The sequence below is a fragment of the Zosterops lateralis genome (assembly GCF_965231275.1).
Source record: "Zosterops lateralis genome assembly, chromosome: 6".
Lineage (NCBI taxonomy): Eukaryota > Metazoa > Chordata > Aves > Passeriformes > Zosteropidae > Zosterops > Zosterops lateralis.
The window spans coordinates 53,618,590-53,633,300 of record NC_139761.1 but is presented as its reverse complement, the minus strand read 5'-3'; the positions used below and the strand labels follow the sequence as shown (position 1 = coordinate 53,633,300).

The following is a 14,711-nucleotide window of genomic DNA, read 5'->3' as shown; positions in this document are numbered from 1 at the left end:
AGTGCCTCACATCAGCCCCAAATCCCTGTGGGATGCGCTGCCTGTGCCCTACCCCAGACCTTGCTCCACATTTCAAGTAGGACAGACTGCAATTAAAGCCCCCAGCAACCAGAAAGTGCCACTGAGCCTTTCCTGCCAGCCTGAGGTGGGAAGGGGCTGCACTGCAATGTTAATTCGTTTATTCAAGGTCACTCTGGAATGGCTGAGCAAGGAGCTGGGCTGGGTGTCTGAGGTCTTTCCCCTGAACCATCCTCACTCAACCTCTGAGCTGGTGCTGGTGCTGGATGAGGCGCGGGCTCAGAGACCTGCAGGCTCCATTAATGCCTCTGCCAATATTCCCACTAATAAATCAATAAGGCATTTCTACTGGGGAACAGCCACCACTCCAGGGCTGTCAGCAATCAGGCACAGAGGCAAAACACCGTTGTGTTTTCAGCCACAGGAGCAGAGCTAGAAGGTGTGAAGTACTCCTGTGTCCTGCAAAGCTGATGGCATAGCCTAAAGAGTGTTAGGATAAGTGTTTAAAACTTCTGAAATCGGCTTGAATTAGCTTCTACCCGCCCTTGCCAGGCTCCAAAAAAGAGCAGCGGCATCTTTTCATGATCCTTATCACTGGGATATCTCCAGGTGCTCAGAATGCTCCCCAAGCCATGGGCAGGATTGTGCTCACCCAAGTGCACCAAAACAAGCTCGATTTAAAAGCTCTTGGCTGGCCAAGGAGAAAGGTGAAATCCCCAAGGCAAAGCTCAAGGAAAGGCAACGCTTGTTCTGGAGAGACACCTGCTGGCAACGCCCGCGGAGCCGGAGCTGGAAGCTCGGGGGACTGTGAGAGACTCAGAGTTGTAATTCTCGGATCCAAAGAAAAACAGCTGATGCTTCTTTTCTTGTTTCTTACAGAACAAAGGAAAAAATACTCCAACTCCAACATCATTATGCACGAGACTTCCCAGTACCACGTCCAGGTGAGCACACACACGCAGTGGAGTGCTAAGGGGCTCAGAGGCCAAGGTCAGTGATAGGTGCCCGCAGTGCAGTGCGTTTCCTGTGTCATGGACCTTTAGGAGGCCAAGGGGGAATTGGGAACCTCCTCACCATTAAAATCTGAAGTCACTGAGTAAAGGAGAATGGGGAGAAAAAAGATTTAAATAAACAAGGGGAGTTCTGTACAGGAAAGAGGAAATGGAGAAGCTCTTGTCTTCTCCCTCCTCAGTGTCTGAAGGAGAGCAGGAAATGTCCCTCCTGTCACCCTGTGCTTCAAATCCTTCTGATCAGCACAGACAGGTTAAAAGCAGAGTTCCCATGGTGGTTACCAGAAGTCAGTTTTCCAAACAACAGAGACCACATGGACTATCAGCTTTCAGCTGTCCTCAGCTACTGTGTCCTCTCAGGTAACACAAACCCCTTCACACAAGACAGGCAATAAGCCAAATCCATCGCCCACTGCCACAGATACCCACCCCAAAAAGAGAAGCCAGCCTGGTCTTCCCAAACTCAGCAATTGCTGTAATACAACTTGGTGGTGCAGCACTCTGTGAAGGAGGTGGGGGGATGGATCACTGAAAACTGAGCAAGGCCAGACAGGAGAACACTTCCTGAGGTTCACATTTAGGACATGGGGGCCTTTAAAAGCCTACATTTAGACTTGTAAAGTGCCTCTTTGGAAAGAGGTCCTGGTTTCCATCGGAGAAACCAACTCAGTGGCTCAGAAGTAACTCATGGATGCAGACAAGGGACTTTAAACGGTGACAAGTAAATGAATTCTTCATTAATTATGCCATAAGTCACCCGTTTGTGAGTCTCTCCCTGAACTTTGACCAAGGCAAACAGGATTGCAGTGGCAGGCAGTGAGATAGAATGAGATTTCCTAACGGGAAGCATTTTACACCCTTTGAAGTAATCTGATCAAAGTTTAATGGTGGATGCAGTCATTGCCCATTCTAGTAAAAGCTGCTGTATTTGAATGTCCATCTGGATGAAAAGGGGTTTTAAGGGATAAAACAAAGACAGCAGCAAGCTTCACCCTCTCAATCCACCCATATATATATAAAATGGGAAGTAGAAAAATATTCTAAAGATTGAGTCAGACAAGTACCTTCCCCTCCATAAAAACTAACAGAACGGTAAACAGCAAAGGAATTTATGAAGCTTGTAAAGGTGGCTGATAAAATAATAGAAGAGATAAAAATGCCTGTCATCTTGAGGAAGCCCATTCTCCTCACTGCTCTGAAAGGAGAGGGTTTGTCACCTCTGCACAGATAAAACTGACTTGGCAAATACCTTCTCATGCACTGTTTTACAATTACAGTAACATACACCCAAGCATGTTTTTCATTCGTGATTGCATTGCTAATCTCAGCTGTCGGCTCACACACCTGCCAGGAGTTTTATTTAGACAGTGCCTCACCCTATACCTTTGCTTGATGAACACAGGAATGGGCCCTGCATTGTCCTCTTCTCTGCTCCTTCTTTCAGCCTTTGGAAATCATGTAACAGCAAATGGGTCACCACAAACCCTATCCACCCCTAATGCCCAAGAGCATGTTAAAGATTTTCTGCCAGTCAGGTCTACCAGTGGTGTAAATCTGAGATCCACCTTGTGTGGAGCCAACTGCAATAACAGTTCTTGCCTGTGCTTCCTCACAACCGTCCAAGGGCCTGTGCCCCAAATGCAAACGTCCGTCTTGGGTCCATCTGGTCTGTGTCAGACACCAACATCCACAGCTTCTCCAAGATTGCAGTCCCAGAGCACGACATGCTGGAGCAGCATCAGCTTTTGCTGCCTCTTAATCTGCTTCCCACTTTGCATTTGCCTGGGCTTTTACAGGGAGAAAGGAATTCTTTCCCACCAACTCTCTCATCCCCCTCCATGGCCCACTGACACACATGAATCAGTTAATGAGTGCATCAGCACCAGAAAGAAGCTACTTGATCCCTAAAAAAGGTTATGTCTGATAACTGGGAGAAAGCAGGAAGATATGGGATCAAAGGGAGAAGAGCCAGGCAAAACTCATCCCATTACTACAAATTTCCCATCAGTTTAGGACTTGCTTTAAAACACCCCCCATTTTTCCAGCTCTTGCTTTGAACCTGACTACACAGTATGTGTGCATCAAAGAGAAGCAGGCATTTATTTCACTGCTGCCCTTCCCACACACTCTGAATGCCTGGCAGGACCATTTCTGGGGTGGCCACAGTGCTGTCCCTGGCCCCCCAGGGCAGATCTACCTGCAGCACCTGGGTGTCCCTGCTCCAGGGGGTAATCTGCTCCTGGCTCTCCAGTTTAGCCATTGCTGCTGAAGTGTCTGTTCTATACCCTACTGAGCAAGGAAATGAAGATGAGGGGGTCATGCTGGTGGATGGGCCTTTGATACTCCAGGGACAAGAGAAAAAGCTGGCCCAATAAGCCTCCAAGGGTTGCAGGCCCTTGGACTGCATAGATGCCTTGGGCGGGCCTGTAACTTATCCCTCCGAAAACTCCAGATTTTCTCTGCTGGAGAAAGTTGGTAAAGGCAGGGAAAAGCTTCAGCTGCTTTTTGATAGTCAGGCAGGTTCTCCTTCCCTTCTCACCAAGAACACAGCTGTGCAACAAAAGAACAAGGTGAAACAGAACCATCTCCTTTTCCTTCCTGATTTTTTCCTTCCCTGCTATCACCTGAACATGTGGCCTGGCTGTGCTGTCACTGCCCCAGGGACAACAGCTGGGCAAGCAGCCTGGCTGCTCTCAGGCCCAGCTTTTCCTGCCTTGCAGCCCCCTCTGCCAGCGGACACAACCAGTTCTTCCACCCACAGGGAGCAGCACTTACCTGGATTTTTGGAGTGGCCTTCACTCACTGCTGGCAGGCATACAACATTTGGATGTGACACACCTGTCCTTTCTACAGCTGCCTCCCTGCCCAACATTCCCTTTTCATGGATCCCCAGGAGCAGACCAAAGCTGCAAGTGCTGCCCCATTACACAAACTGTGTACATACAGGTGCCAAGTACAAGGCTTGGATCACCTCACAGTGCAGGGTGCAGTTTGGAGCAGGGATGGGAAAGCAGCCTGGATGGTTACACTGTAGCTGAGCTGTTCCTGGCCCAAGTGCACACAGGGGGCAGGGAAGGAGGGGAAGACAGCACGGAAGCCTGGCTGTGTTTACAGGACAGGTGAAGGGAGGTAGAAAAACCAGGATAACCAAGCAAAGCCACAGGACAGGACAGAGGCAAACAGTAAAATATCCTTTCCTACAGTCAGCAACACCCATTTTCACTACTGTGAGTGCTGATTTGGCTATTTTAGGGGGGAAGGTAACCCCAACCCAAAGGGGGGCTTACACAGTTGATGTAGAGTGAACTGCCAGGTTTGGAGCTCCTACAGGCTTTGCAGCATAGAAGCTCTTCAGAGTAGCTGTTCCCAGGGCATGGGATGCCACACGTTGCATGGATCCCACTCAGCACAGAGGACCAACACTTGACCATGGCTTGTGTGAGCTCTTTGCCTGGCACAAATCCCACACAAGCAGGTTTGCTACACAAAAAAAGCAAAACACAAATGCTTTTATAGCGTGGCAAGCAAAGCATTAGTTTGACTGCCATAGTTCTACTTCCAAGCCAGGTTCAGAGGGGCCTGGGGAGTAACTCAAGTGTGTGAAGCATTTGCCCTGCTGGACAGGGATCAGAGCTGCTAGAATTCATGAGAGTAATACAAGTGGTGAAACTGGTTATGAAAACCCATTATGAAACCCAAATCTTTCACTGCCACAAACAGTTGGTACCACAGGCTGGCACCTGTTTTGTGCAGCAAACCAAAACTGTTTTGTGCAGCAACGCCTTCACGCCTGAGCTCTGAGAAACTACTAATTGAAGCCTCTAGAGATGCTGTCATCACCAATTTACACACCCCAACAAACATTTTTCCACCTGTTTTTATCTCCTTTCTCTCCCCAATTTCAGCACTTGGCCACTTTCATCATGGACAAGAGTGAGTCCATCACAACAGTGGATGATGCAATCCGGAAACTCATCCTGCTCAACTCCAAAGAGAAGATCTGGACACAGGAGATGCTGCTGCAAGTGAATGACAAGTCCATCAAGCTGCTGGACTGTGAGACAAAGGTATGTGGAGCCCTGTGGGACTGACCCCAGACTGAAGTGTGGGCGGCAGTGAGTGCCCTTTCTGTTCTGCCGCAGAGAGGGCAAGTTCTAAGGAACACAAACAAGGGTGAATCACTACCAAAATCCTCTGCTGGATTACAGTCAGCCCTGTAGCATGGGAACAGGATGGTTTTAGCAATGACAAACTAGGGAAGATCAGCCCAGAGATCCCAGGAGTTCCTGCACAGGGCCATTCCCCCTCAGTTTAATAGTTCCCCCTTGCCTCACACCTTCCCCTTTCTCTTGCAGGAGGAGCTGGAGGACTTCCCCCTGCCGACAGTGCAGCACTGCCAGACTGTGCTCAATCAGATGCGCTATTCCTCCATCCTCCTGCTGGTGTGTCAGGATTCTGAGCAGCACAAACCTGACATACACTTCTTCAACTGTGACGAGGTGGAGGTGAGCAGAGCCCTCCTGCTTGATGTGAAACAGAACATAACACTTCTTTCTATGTGCCCTTCCCCCCTTCCTCCAATCCTTCCTAAAGCCAAGCCCTTATAAACATCCCTGTTTTATCCTTGAGGCGGAGATGGTTCATGAGGACATAGAAAGTGCCCTGGCAGACCACAAGCACGGGAAGAAGATACGGCCACAGACACTCAAGTAAGTGCTGTGGGATACAGCTCGGAGCAACAACAATAAACCTCTGTTTCCAGTGGTTTAGTCACACTCCATTCTCTTGGAAATGGGATCTATAGCCACTGATGGGGTTGCTCTGTGACATTTTCCTTGCAGGGCAAACCAGGAAAAGATCAAGCAGAGACAATCCATCCTCCCCCCACCTCAAGGGCCAGCTCCCATCCCAATCCAGCATGACATGCGAGGCTCAGCAATGAACAGGAACAGGGTGGCACCTCCTTCCCAGCATGATCCAGGTATAGGGAGCAGTCAGGAAGTATTACCTGAGAATGGGAGACTAATTAACCCAGGCAGCCAACCTTCCTGAAGTGGTCTGTGGTGAAAATAAGTGTTGTAGGTACTGGACATCTTCTGCTCAACAAATAAAAGCTCCCAGAAACTCCTTGGACTCCATGGACTTGTCATGGTCAAAAGTTCTTTTGCCAAAACGGCCTCCCCAGTTCTCCCACTTAGGAGATCCTGCTTTGCTGGCCCTTTCCAAGCACCTGCCCTGAGCTGACACCATTTGCTTTGCATGAAGGGCCATGCCAGTGATTGTTCCCGCTGGAATATCCCCCCCACACCAGGTGTGTGGCTTCTGGAAGCCGGGAGGTGCCTCAGGGTTGGGGTTTTTGCAGGATGATTGGGATTTAGCACCTATTACAAACATTATTCCTGAGGTGCCCTCACAACCCAGAACACCCAAGCTGGGAGCTACCATCCTATGGATCCCTGCCTTTCATGGAGGCCTATTTCCAACCTCTGATAGTAAATATATTTTTCTCTCCCTTGTTTGCAGACTATGAACGGCGGAGCTCTGGCTCTCACGACCATGAGGAATCCCGAGCCATGTTAGCACAGAAGATTGAAAAGGAAACGGTGGGTGACAGAGACACTGCACAGTCCATAGGCAGGAGCAGAGACAGGGATCTCATGGTTACTCCATAAGCAGACATTTAATGCATCATCTGGGCATTTTTCCAATTGATACCTGCTGTGCATAAAGATAAGGTGGCCAAAAGCAAGTCTTCATCACTGCATCAGTGACAATGTTCTCTGACCTGAGAACAGCTGAGGCAGCTCTGCTGATTCCCACTCTGCTCCTCCCCATCCCACTTGGGTTATTTTCCAGCTGTCCATTAGCAGGAGTCACTTGTCACATTGGTAAGGACAGCACACAGCCAGGCCCAGCAGCTCTGTGCTTGCAAAGGGATGCACTGAGCTACCTTTCATGCCTGGATTGCCCACTCATGTGCATTCTCCTGGGAAATGCAGCTGGCCCTGGGATTCAGGCTCCCAGCCGTGTGCAGCCCAGGCTTGCTTTCATATTGGTCCCTTGGGTTTCTATCCTCACAGCAAATCCTGAACTGCACCCTGGATGACATTGAAGTGTTCGTTGCCCGGCTCCAGAAGGCTGCAGAGGCATTCCGACAGCTCAACCAAAGGAAGAAAGGAAAGAAGAACAAGAAGAAAGGGCCAGCAGGTGCAGTGCAGCAGCCACAGCAAACGGGGAGCAGTGGGGGGGTCACGGATGAAGGTGGGGGTACACCTCAGCTCCCGGCACAGCAAGGCCAGATTGATGCTGTGGCACAGGCACAGATCCAGGCACACCAGTTTGGGAGGTGCCGCTGTCCCTGAGCATCTCTGGTAGAGCACATGGAGCCTTCAGCACACAGAGGGAGTTTGCCTTTCCCTGAACCTCTGATTTTCAGTAGTTTTGGTCTCAACACCCATTTCTGCTGTGCCTTCTGCACAGCAGGCAGATGGAACCTTCTCAAAGGGGATGCTCTCACTAACATGTCCTTCTCTGCCCCTTCTCCTGGCAGAGGGAATGCTGACCCTCCGAGCAAGACCCCCGAGCGAGGCCGAGTTCATCGACTGCTTCCAGAAAACCAAACTGGCTTTTAACCTCTTGGTAAGATACAGAGGAGTTTCCATCCCATGCAGGGACAGGGCTTTTTCCCATGTATCTCAGCAGTGAGTGTTTAGAGAGAAACTTGAACAGAAAATACTAACAAGGGACAACAGTGTGAATTCCAGGTTCTTCAGAACTCAGGACAAACATTGTGTCAGGCTTGTGCAGGTTTTCAGGGACAAACTGTTAAACCAAAACTAGAAGCATCAAGTCCAGGATGGGACGGAGCAGCCAGAGGATTACAACACCTGGGTCTTTTCAGATCCAGGACTGGGAAGTCCCTGCTTGACAGTAACTGAAATCCCCCATTGTCCTGATATTCTTGGCCCCTCTCTTTCTCCCCTGCCAGACCCTCTGTATTGTGGAGGGGATGAAAAGCAAGAGCATAAAGATGTTCCCAGTGCTACCAGCTCTGCTCAGTGAAACCCAAGAGGCTAACAAAGCAGCAGGAATTCTGTCAGTTGTGATCAAACTTGTCCAGCGAACACATCCTCCAAGCTCCTTCCTGGGCAGTCATTAATAAAGAAATCCCAGCGATTGTAAACAACCGTAATGTGGAACACCAAGCTCCAGCCTTTTCTTTGAGAAGCAAATACGGATAATTTGTGCCTGCTCAGGATCAGGAGCAGCTTATTTCCTGGCAAGAGCCCAGGGTTGAGTGTGGAACAGAGCTGGGACTCCGTGGTGGAGCCTTGCCATGTTCCTCACCACGTGGCTGCTGAGTCCCTGGGAAGTGCCCCTCCGGTGGGTCACCCTGCTGCCAGCAGTTGTTCCTCACTTAGCACTCCACATTAATGTTTAATCTCCAGAATTTCAAATGCTTTGCATTTTGGTAGGAGTAGGGACCCTGTCTCCCATGGCAGTAGTGCCAGGAGGCCAGGACAGGAGAAGGAGCCTGAATGGAAGCACAAACTGGAGAGGTTTCTCACCAGAGCTCTGCTGACTGCTGCTACTGAAAATGAGTTCCTGCAGTAAATTAATGCCCAATGTTTGCTCCTCCATTCTGCCACAATTCACCTCAAGCTCTGGGTGCCACGGGCAAGACCTTGGTGGAGACTTTCCTTTGTCAGCAATTGCCAGTGGATCCTCAAAACACCTATCCTGTTGTTTTCATTCATGGAATTAGAGGAATTCTCAACCCTGCAATAGGCAGAAGCAACCATAACCCTGGCCCTTCCTCACTAGGACTTTCAAAATTAGCCAAGGTTTTGTGTGTCTGTTCAAATTACCTTCCAAGGCACTGATTTAACAGAGAGGGTATTGCACCCCTTCCTGAAATTAATCAGGAATTAGAAATGGACACAAAGTAAAATTAATGATTCCTACTCCCCCATCCCTTTCTCTTCTCATCTGCCAGCAACATTCCCCCCATGTGACAGAAAACATAAGGCACACTCAGGTTAGGGTTAAACTGTGTTTCTCGTTCCAGGCCAAACTGAGGAAGCACATCCAGAACCCCAGCGCTTCGGAGTTGGTGCATTTCCTATTTGGGCCACTGGAACTGGTAAATCTTATTCCCAGGTCTCACTGGGAAATCCCCTTTTATTTCCACTTCACACTTAGAAGCAGACAGATTGTGCAGAAGGGTTAGAACACTGCTCATGCCTGGACACAGCTTTCTCAGAAACTTCCAGAAGTGGTGCTGGTTGTTCCTGGCCTCTGATCCACTTTGCAGCTTGAAGTAAATACAGGAATTCCAGCAAATATTAATCTTTCTATCCAATCAATAAGCATTACAGTGAACAAAAGGGGCAGTCAGCTGGGGTTCCCACTGGGAATGTGTCTGGTCTCACCTTCAGACAAACATGGCTCAGTATTTGTACTGAAAATGCTTGGAAGCAGAAATCCCAACTTGGAAAAGGAGCCAGAAAGGATACAGGAATAGCAAGATACTTTCCATTTTTTTGAAGCGTCAGCTCGTGACACTTCACTTGTCTGTAGCAACAGCTCATTTGTAGATCAAATCTTGTGTTGACTCCAATCCAAAAAAACCTCACGTTCCCCTGAACTGTCCAGTCTCCAAAGACTTAGGTTGATGTTTCTTGAGGTGACTGAGCTGATCCAAGGATCAGCTTTGTCTTTGATTTCTGCTCCTCTGTATGTCCCTGGTTTGACATTTTGACTGTTTCCTGCAATTTATCTCTTCTTTGTGTGGTTTGTGTGTGACCCAGATCATCAATAGCTGTGGTGGCCCCGAGCTGGCCCGCTCTGTCCTGAGCCCACTGCTTTCTAAAGATGCCACCGATTTCCTGAGAGGTCACCTGACACCCAAAGAGATAAACCTCTGGGATTCCCTGGGGGAGACATGGACCAGATCCAGGTGAGGATAGAGCTGCTATCTCCCCAGGCTCCCCAGGCAGTGGGGTGCTTGGATGCCCTGATGCTCCTGCTTCTCCTTTGAGGGGATTCTCTCAAAGACACATTTCTTGCGAATGTCACCTCATATTCCCATTTTGTGTCCTAGAGCTGAGTGGCCCCGAGACACAAACATCCCCACCTACATCCCCAAATTCCGTAATGGCTGGGAACCACCCACAGAAATCTTCCGTGGAGCTCCCTGGGAAATAGACATCGGGCACTTGCAAGAGGAGGTTAGTCCTGTGTCCTTGGGGATCCTCTCTTCCCTCTCCCTCCCCCTTTTCCAGAAAGATGGAGCTGTGGGGGGTATGGTGGTGTGTAACCAGTTGACTCAAAACTCAGTTGGATTTGGTCGCTCCAGTTAAATATGGAAAGCAAACGAGGCTGGAAAAGGGCAGCAATAATCAGCCTCTCCCAGTTCAAGGCAACAGGACCCTACAATGTCACTGAGCTCCAGGGACACAGGCTTCCCTGAAGAACACCTTGACCAAAAGCTGCCAGGCCATGACTCATCTCCCACTATCCCTCTCCTTTTCTCCGATCAGCTTTTGCCTTTCCTGGTAACACTGACTCTGTGTCTGCCTTTCCAGCTCTCCTCAGCCAATGGATATCCTTACCGGAACTCCTCGCTCAAGCGTGGCCAGGCAGCTGAGCAGACACAGGCTGGGGATGCCTTCAAACAGAATGTCACTCCACATGGAAATAGGTAATGGATCCGCACCCCCATAGCTTCAGCTCCCACCTTGGAACCTCATGAACACACGTTGACACATACAGTGACACTGGGAAGTTTGGGCATCCAGGAGACAACTGCCTACCACTATTAATAGCCACAAAGAGAAGATAAAGATCAGCTGAGGGATTACTCCCGTGAGCACTGTCTGCTCTTTTACCCCCCAGCAGCTCTGCAAGGAATAGAATCCCAGGTGTTTTCCACCACAGGAGGTAAAAATATTGGCTGACTTCATCAGTCCCTCCATAGGTCACTTCCCAACATCAGCCCACCAAAGTCACCTTAAGGATCAGGTGCCAAAGATGCTGCACTGCACTTTGGCTCTCCATATGTGTAGAGACAGTGGAATGATGGAATTTCAGAATGGATTGGGTGGGACAGGACCTTAAAGATTACCCAGTTCCACGCCCCTGCCATGGCCAGGGCCACCTTCCGCTATCACAGGTTGCTCCAGGCTCTGTCCAACCTGGCCTTGAACACTTCCTGGGACAGGGCAGCCACAGCTTCTCTGGGCAACCTGTGCCAGGGCCTCCCCACCCTCACAGGGAAGAATTTCTGCCCAATATCCCATCTAAACCCATCCACTGGCAGTGGGAAACCATTCCCCCTTGTCCTGTCACTCAAGGCTCTCCCCTCAAAGTCCCTCTTCAGCTCCCCTGGAACCCCTTTAGGCACTGGAAAGGGCTCTAAGAGCTCCCTGGAGCTTTCTCTTCTCCAGGTTGAACATTCCCAGCTCTCCCAGCCTGTCTGTGTAATGTTTCAGCCCTTGGAGCACTTCCTGACCCCTCTGGACACTGCTGAGGATCTCTCCATTCATCCCAAAGCCACTACAAGTTGCACAGACAGAAGCTGCCTACAAGAGGAATTTGTCCTAAGGGAAGAGCACACACAAACCTTGCCCAGGGCCAGGGAAGAGCAGCCCAAGCTTCCAGCACTGCTGGAAAACATTTCAGCTGAGGAAGGAGCTTTGTTTCACTGGAGACAGCAACTCCCCCTTGGCTTGAGACACAACCAAAGGCAAATCCACTGATGACAGGTTGAATAAAACAATATATTCCAGTCCTGCCCACCTCTCCCTGAGGGAACTGACAGGCCGCCGGGTTCAGACAACTCTTCTGAATGAGACAGAATTCTAGAAAATGGGGTAAAACCCCTCCCCTTTCTTCAGAAGTCTTGGAAAGTTCACTAGCAAACTCAGAACCAACCAGGCCACCCTTTTGCCTTAGGTTTTTTCCCAAGGGAAAGATGGCTCTTCCGCCTTTTAACAGCCTCAATGCTCATTTTCCATCACCGGATACTCCATGGTACAAAACCTTCATCAAAGTACTTTTAGTTCAGAGTTTAGAGGCTCCATCTGCTTCCTTGTTTACATGAGCTCACACCATGGAAATTGTCATATATCCGAGTGCCACCAAACTCTTACCAAATTCCATGAGTCCTCTGCTGTGATTTGACACATCACTTTGCAGGGATTTGAGTCAAGTTTTCAGCCATTTTTCTGTTGCCAGCTCAAGTCTGGGGAAAAAAACCTCAAGCCAGGCTGTTTTTCCACAATTTTCTGTTCTAATCTGAAACATTTATAAGCTTTACTATAAGAGTTCAAATCCAGAGCAATTGTATCAGTAAAATAACTTATTTTTTTCATTCACCCTATCACTGGTCCTGGTAGGAAGATCAAGTGGTAGAGATCCAATGTGGAACAGGGAAAGGATTAGGATCATTTATCTTCTCTAATTCCAATTTTCTTTGCCTTGTAATTGGATGAGCCTCCACTAAAACTCCAGTTTTTCTCTTCTGCAGGAATTTCGAGGCCCAGGGAGTGGCTGTGCCCAGGAGATTTGCCAAAATCCGCTACGATTTCACCGCACGGAACGCCAACGAGCTCTCGGTGCTGAAGGATGAAATCCTGGAGGTACGTGAGCACTCCTGGGAAAAAGTGTGTCCCCTCCCCTTCCCAGGGGCAGGAGAGAGCTCAGGATACCAGGAAGCACCAACTCAGTTTTCCCTGGTGGTGTCTGAGCAGTGACACGGAGCTTTGCTCAAATCCAGAGCTGGAACAGGCTGCCTTTGCTGTGTCACTTCCTCAGCTCAAACACATCAGTCCCACTTTAACCACAGTGAGGAGGGAGCACAACAACTCCCTGTCATGCCCTGCTCATCCCCTGCTGGCTCTGTGTTCCTCATTATCACCTCTCCCTCCACGAGGAACTGTTTTCTCCAAAAAACAGCTGTTTCATAACCTTTCTCTTCCTGCAGCTGGAGAATGTGGGACATGACTTGGGCTAACACTGATCTGTGAGCTGGGGAAAATGTTTCTGTGCAAAATATAGCTTTTAAAAAAAATATTCATTTATTTAAACACAAAAAGACAACAGAAAGTCATTGGGAAAAAAGAGATCTAGAGAAACAGGGATATTATATAGCAACTATGAGTTCTTCAGCACCCAGAAGTGCTCTCCTATTCATCCTTATGATAAATTCTGATGCCTTCCAGGAAAAGTTTCAATCCTGGATTGCATCTGAGAGCAGCAGGGCTAATCAGAGCTCCTGGCCTCAATGATGTCGTCTGGCAACTTCACCTTCTGGGTGGTCCATCTCCACTATATCCTGGTTGTATATGCCTGAAATCCCATGTTCCAACTAGCAGGTTTATTTTTGTCCCTCTCTCAGGTGTTGGAAGATAATAAGCAATGGTGGAAGTTGCTCAACCGGAGTGGGCAGGCTGGTTACGTTCCATACAATATCCTGGATGTGGTGAAACTGGAAGAGCTCGAACAGGTGTGTAGTCAGGTGGTACCTGGCTGGTACCAGCTGCAGGGTACAATCTGCCTCTGGGAATAATCTCATCATTAGTCCTCTCAGGATTTCTTAGGATACTATGCACAAGTCAGATTGAATCCACAGAAGTAGACTAAGTCAGGAGATTCTTGAGTCTCCTATGATAAAACTCCCATTTCGCCAGGATCGCCTTCCCAAATAAGGCCTATCCTTCCCATTTGTGCAGCAGCCTCCTGTTTTCCATATTTTTCCATGGCAAGATTTTTGCTGGGGGTTAAATTAAAGTGGACACTTCCCTTGCCCACTTCAGTTCAGCAGCAGGAACATGTCACTTGAGCAAGGGCAGATGAAAACACCATCTAAGTGAGAATTAAGTGAATACTGCAACTTGCACTACAGAAATGTGGAGCTGAGTGTTCTAAACACCCTTGGGAAGCATGGAATTGCTTCCCTATTTTGGTATTGCGAACTTTGGGCATAGATTTAAGGGGGCCCAGCAGGTTTCTGGATAAATCCTTGCTAGTTTAATCAAAAAGTCAAAAAACTTCCCAGTCTGCTCCAGGCCCTTGGCAGTGGTCACGCTTCACATCCCAGCTATGGAGCAATGAGGCTTTGCCATCCAATGGGATTGAACATGTTTGGCACGTCTAGGAATTCCCTTGCACAAAGTTCAGCCTTTGCTTTGGGTTTTTCATTCCCAGAAATTAACTTCCTCCATGCAGCTCCACCTGAGGTCTCACCAGCCCCACATCAGCACAAAGATAAAACGGCAGTTTGTCCCTCCCTGGGTGTGAGGTGGAAAGTTTAAGAAAATGAAAAACGGTGGAAAAAAATTCTTACTTTTCTTTTTTTCCTTTCTATCCAGTCTAACCAGAGGTACAAAGGAGACCTGAGCCCCAGGGGCTATGGCCCATCCAGTCCAACTCACAAGATGCCTGCCAGCTACGCCGGGGATAAGTGGGGCAGTGAGATGTTATCACGCAACTCCCCACAGGACGCCAAAGAACGTACGTGTGTGTCCCACTTCATGTCCCACGCTGGGGTCCCCTGGGTCTGGGTGCTCCGGGGACCAGACCTACCCAAGGCGCTCCCCTGCACCTTTCAGTGATCAGAAATAGAACAGCACTGGGTCTGGAGGTTATTCCAGGTAGGACAAGAGCCAAGAGAGCAGCCCT

At 49.0% G+C, this 14,711-nt stretch overlaps 1 protein-coding gene across 2 annotated transcripts in view; it reads left to right on the top strand.

Moving 5' to 3' along the window:
- EPS8L2 (EPS8 signaling adaptor L2) overlaps positions 1-14,711 on the top strand; it is a 47,867-nt gene that overhangs the window by 28,865 nt on the left and 4,291 nt on the right. For both annotated transcript variants that reach the window (XM_083863143.1, XM_083863142.1), the window contains 15 exons: positions 898-962; positions 4,934-5,095; positions 5,384-5,533; positions 5,658-5,737; positions 5,870-6,009; positions 6,552-6,631; positions 7,109-7,235; positions 7,579-7,667; positions 9,097-9,171; positions 9,839-9,987; positions 10,132-10,258; positions 10,616-10,731; positions 12,559-12,670; positions 13,429-13,536; positions 14,402-14,543. In XM_083863143.1, coding sequence (XP_083719269.1) covers positions 898-962; positions 4,934-5,095; positions 5,384-5,533; positions 5,658-5,737; positions 5,870-6,009; positions 6,552-6,631; positions 7,109-7,235; positions 7,579-7,667; positions 9,097-9,171; positions 9,839-9,987; positions 10,132-10,258; positions 10,616-10,731; positions 12,559-12,670; positions 13,429-13,536; positions 14,402-14,543 — 1,722 coding nt within the window. The remainder of the gene's footprint in view (positions 1-897; positions 963-4,933; positions 5,096-5,383; positions 5,534-5,657; positions 5,738-5,869; positions 6,010-6,551; positions 6,632-7,108; positions 7,236-7,578; positions 7,668-9,096; positions 9,172-9,838; positions 9,988-10,131; positions 10,259-10,615; positions 10,732-12,558; positions 12,671-13,428; positions 13,537-14,401; positions 14,544-14,711) is intronic.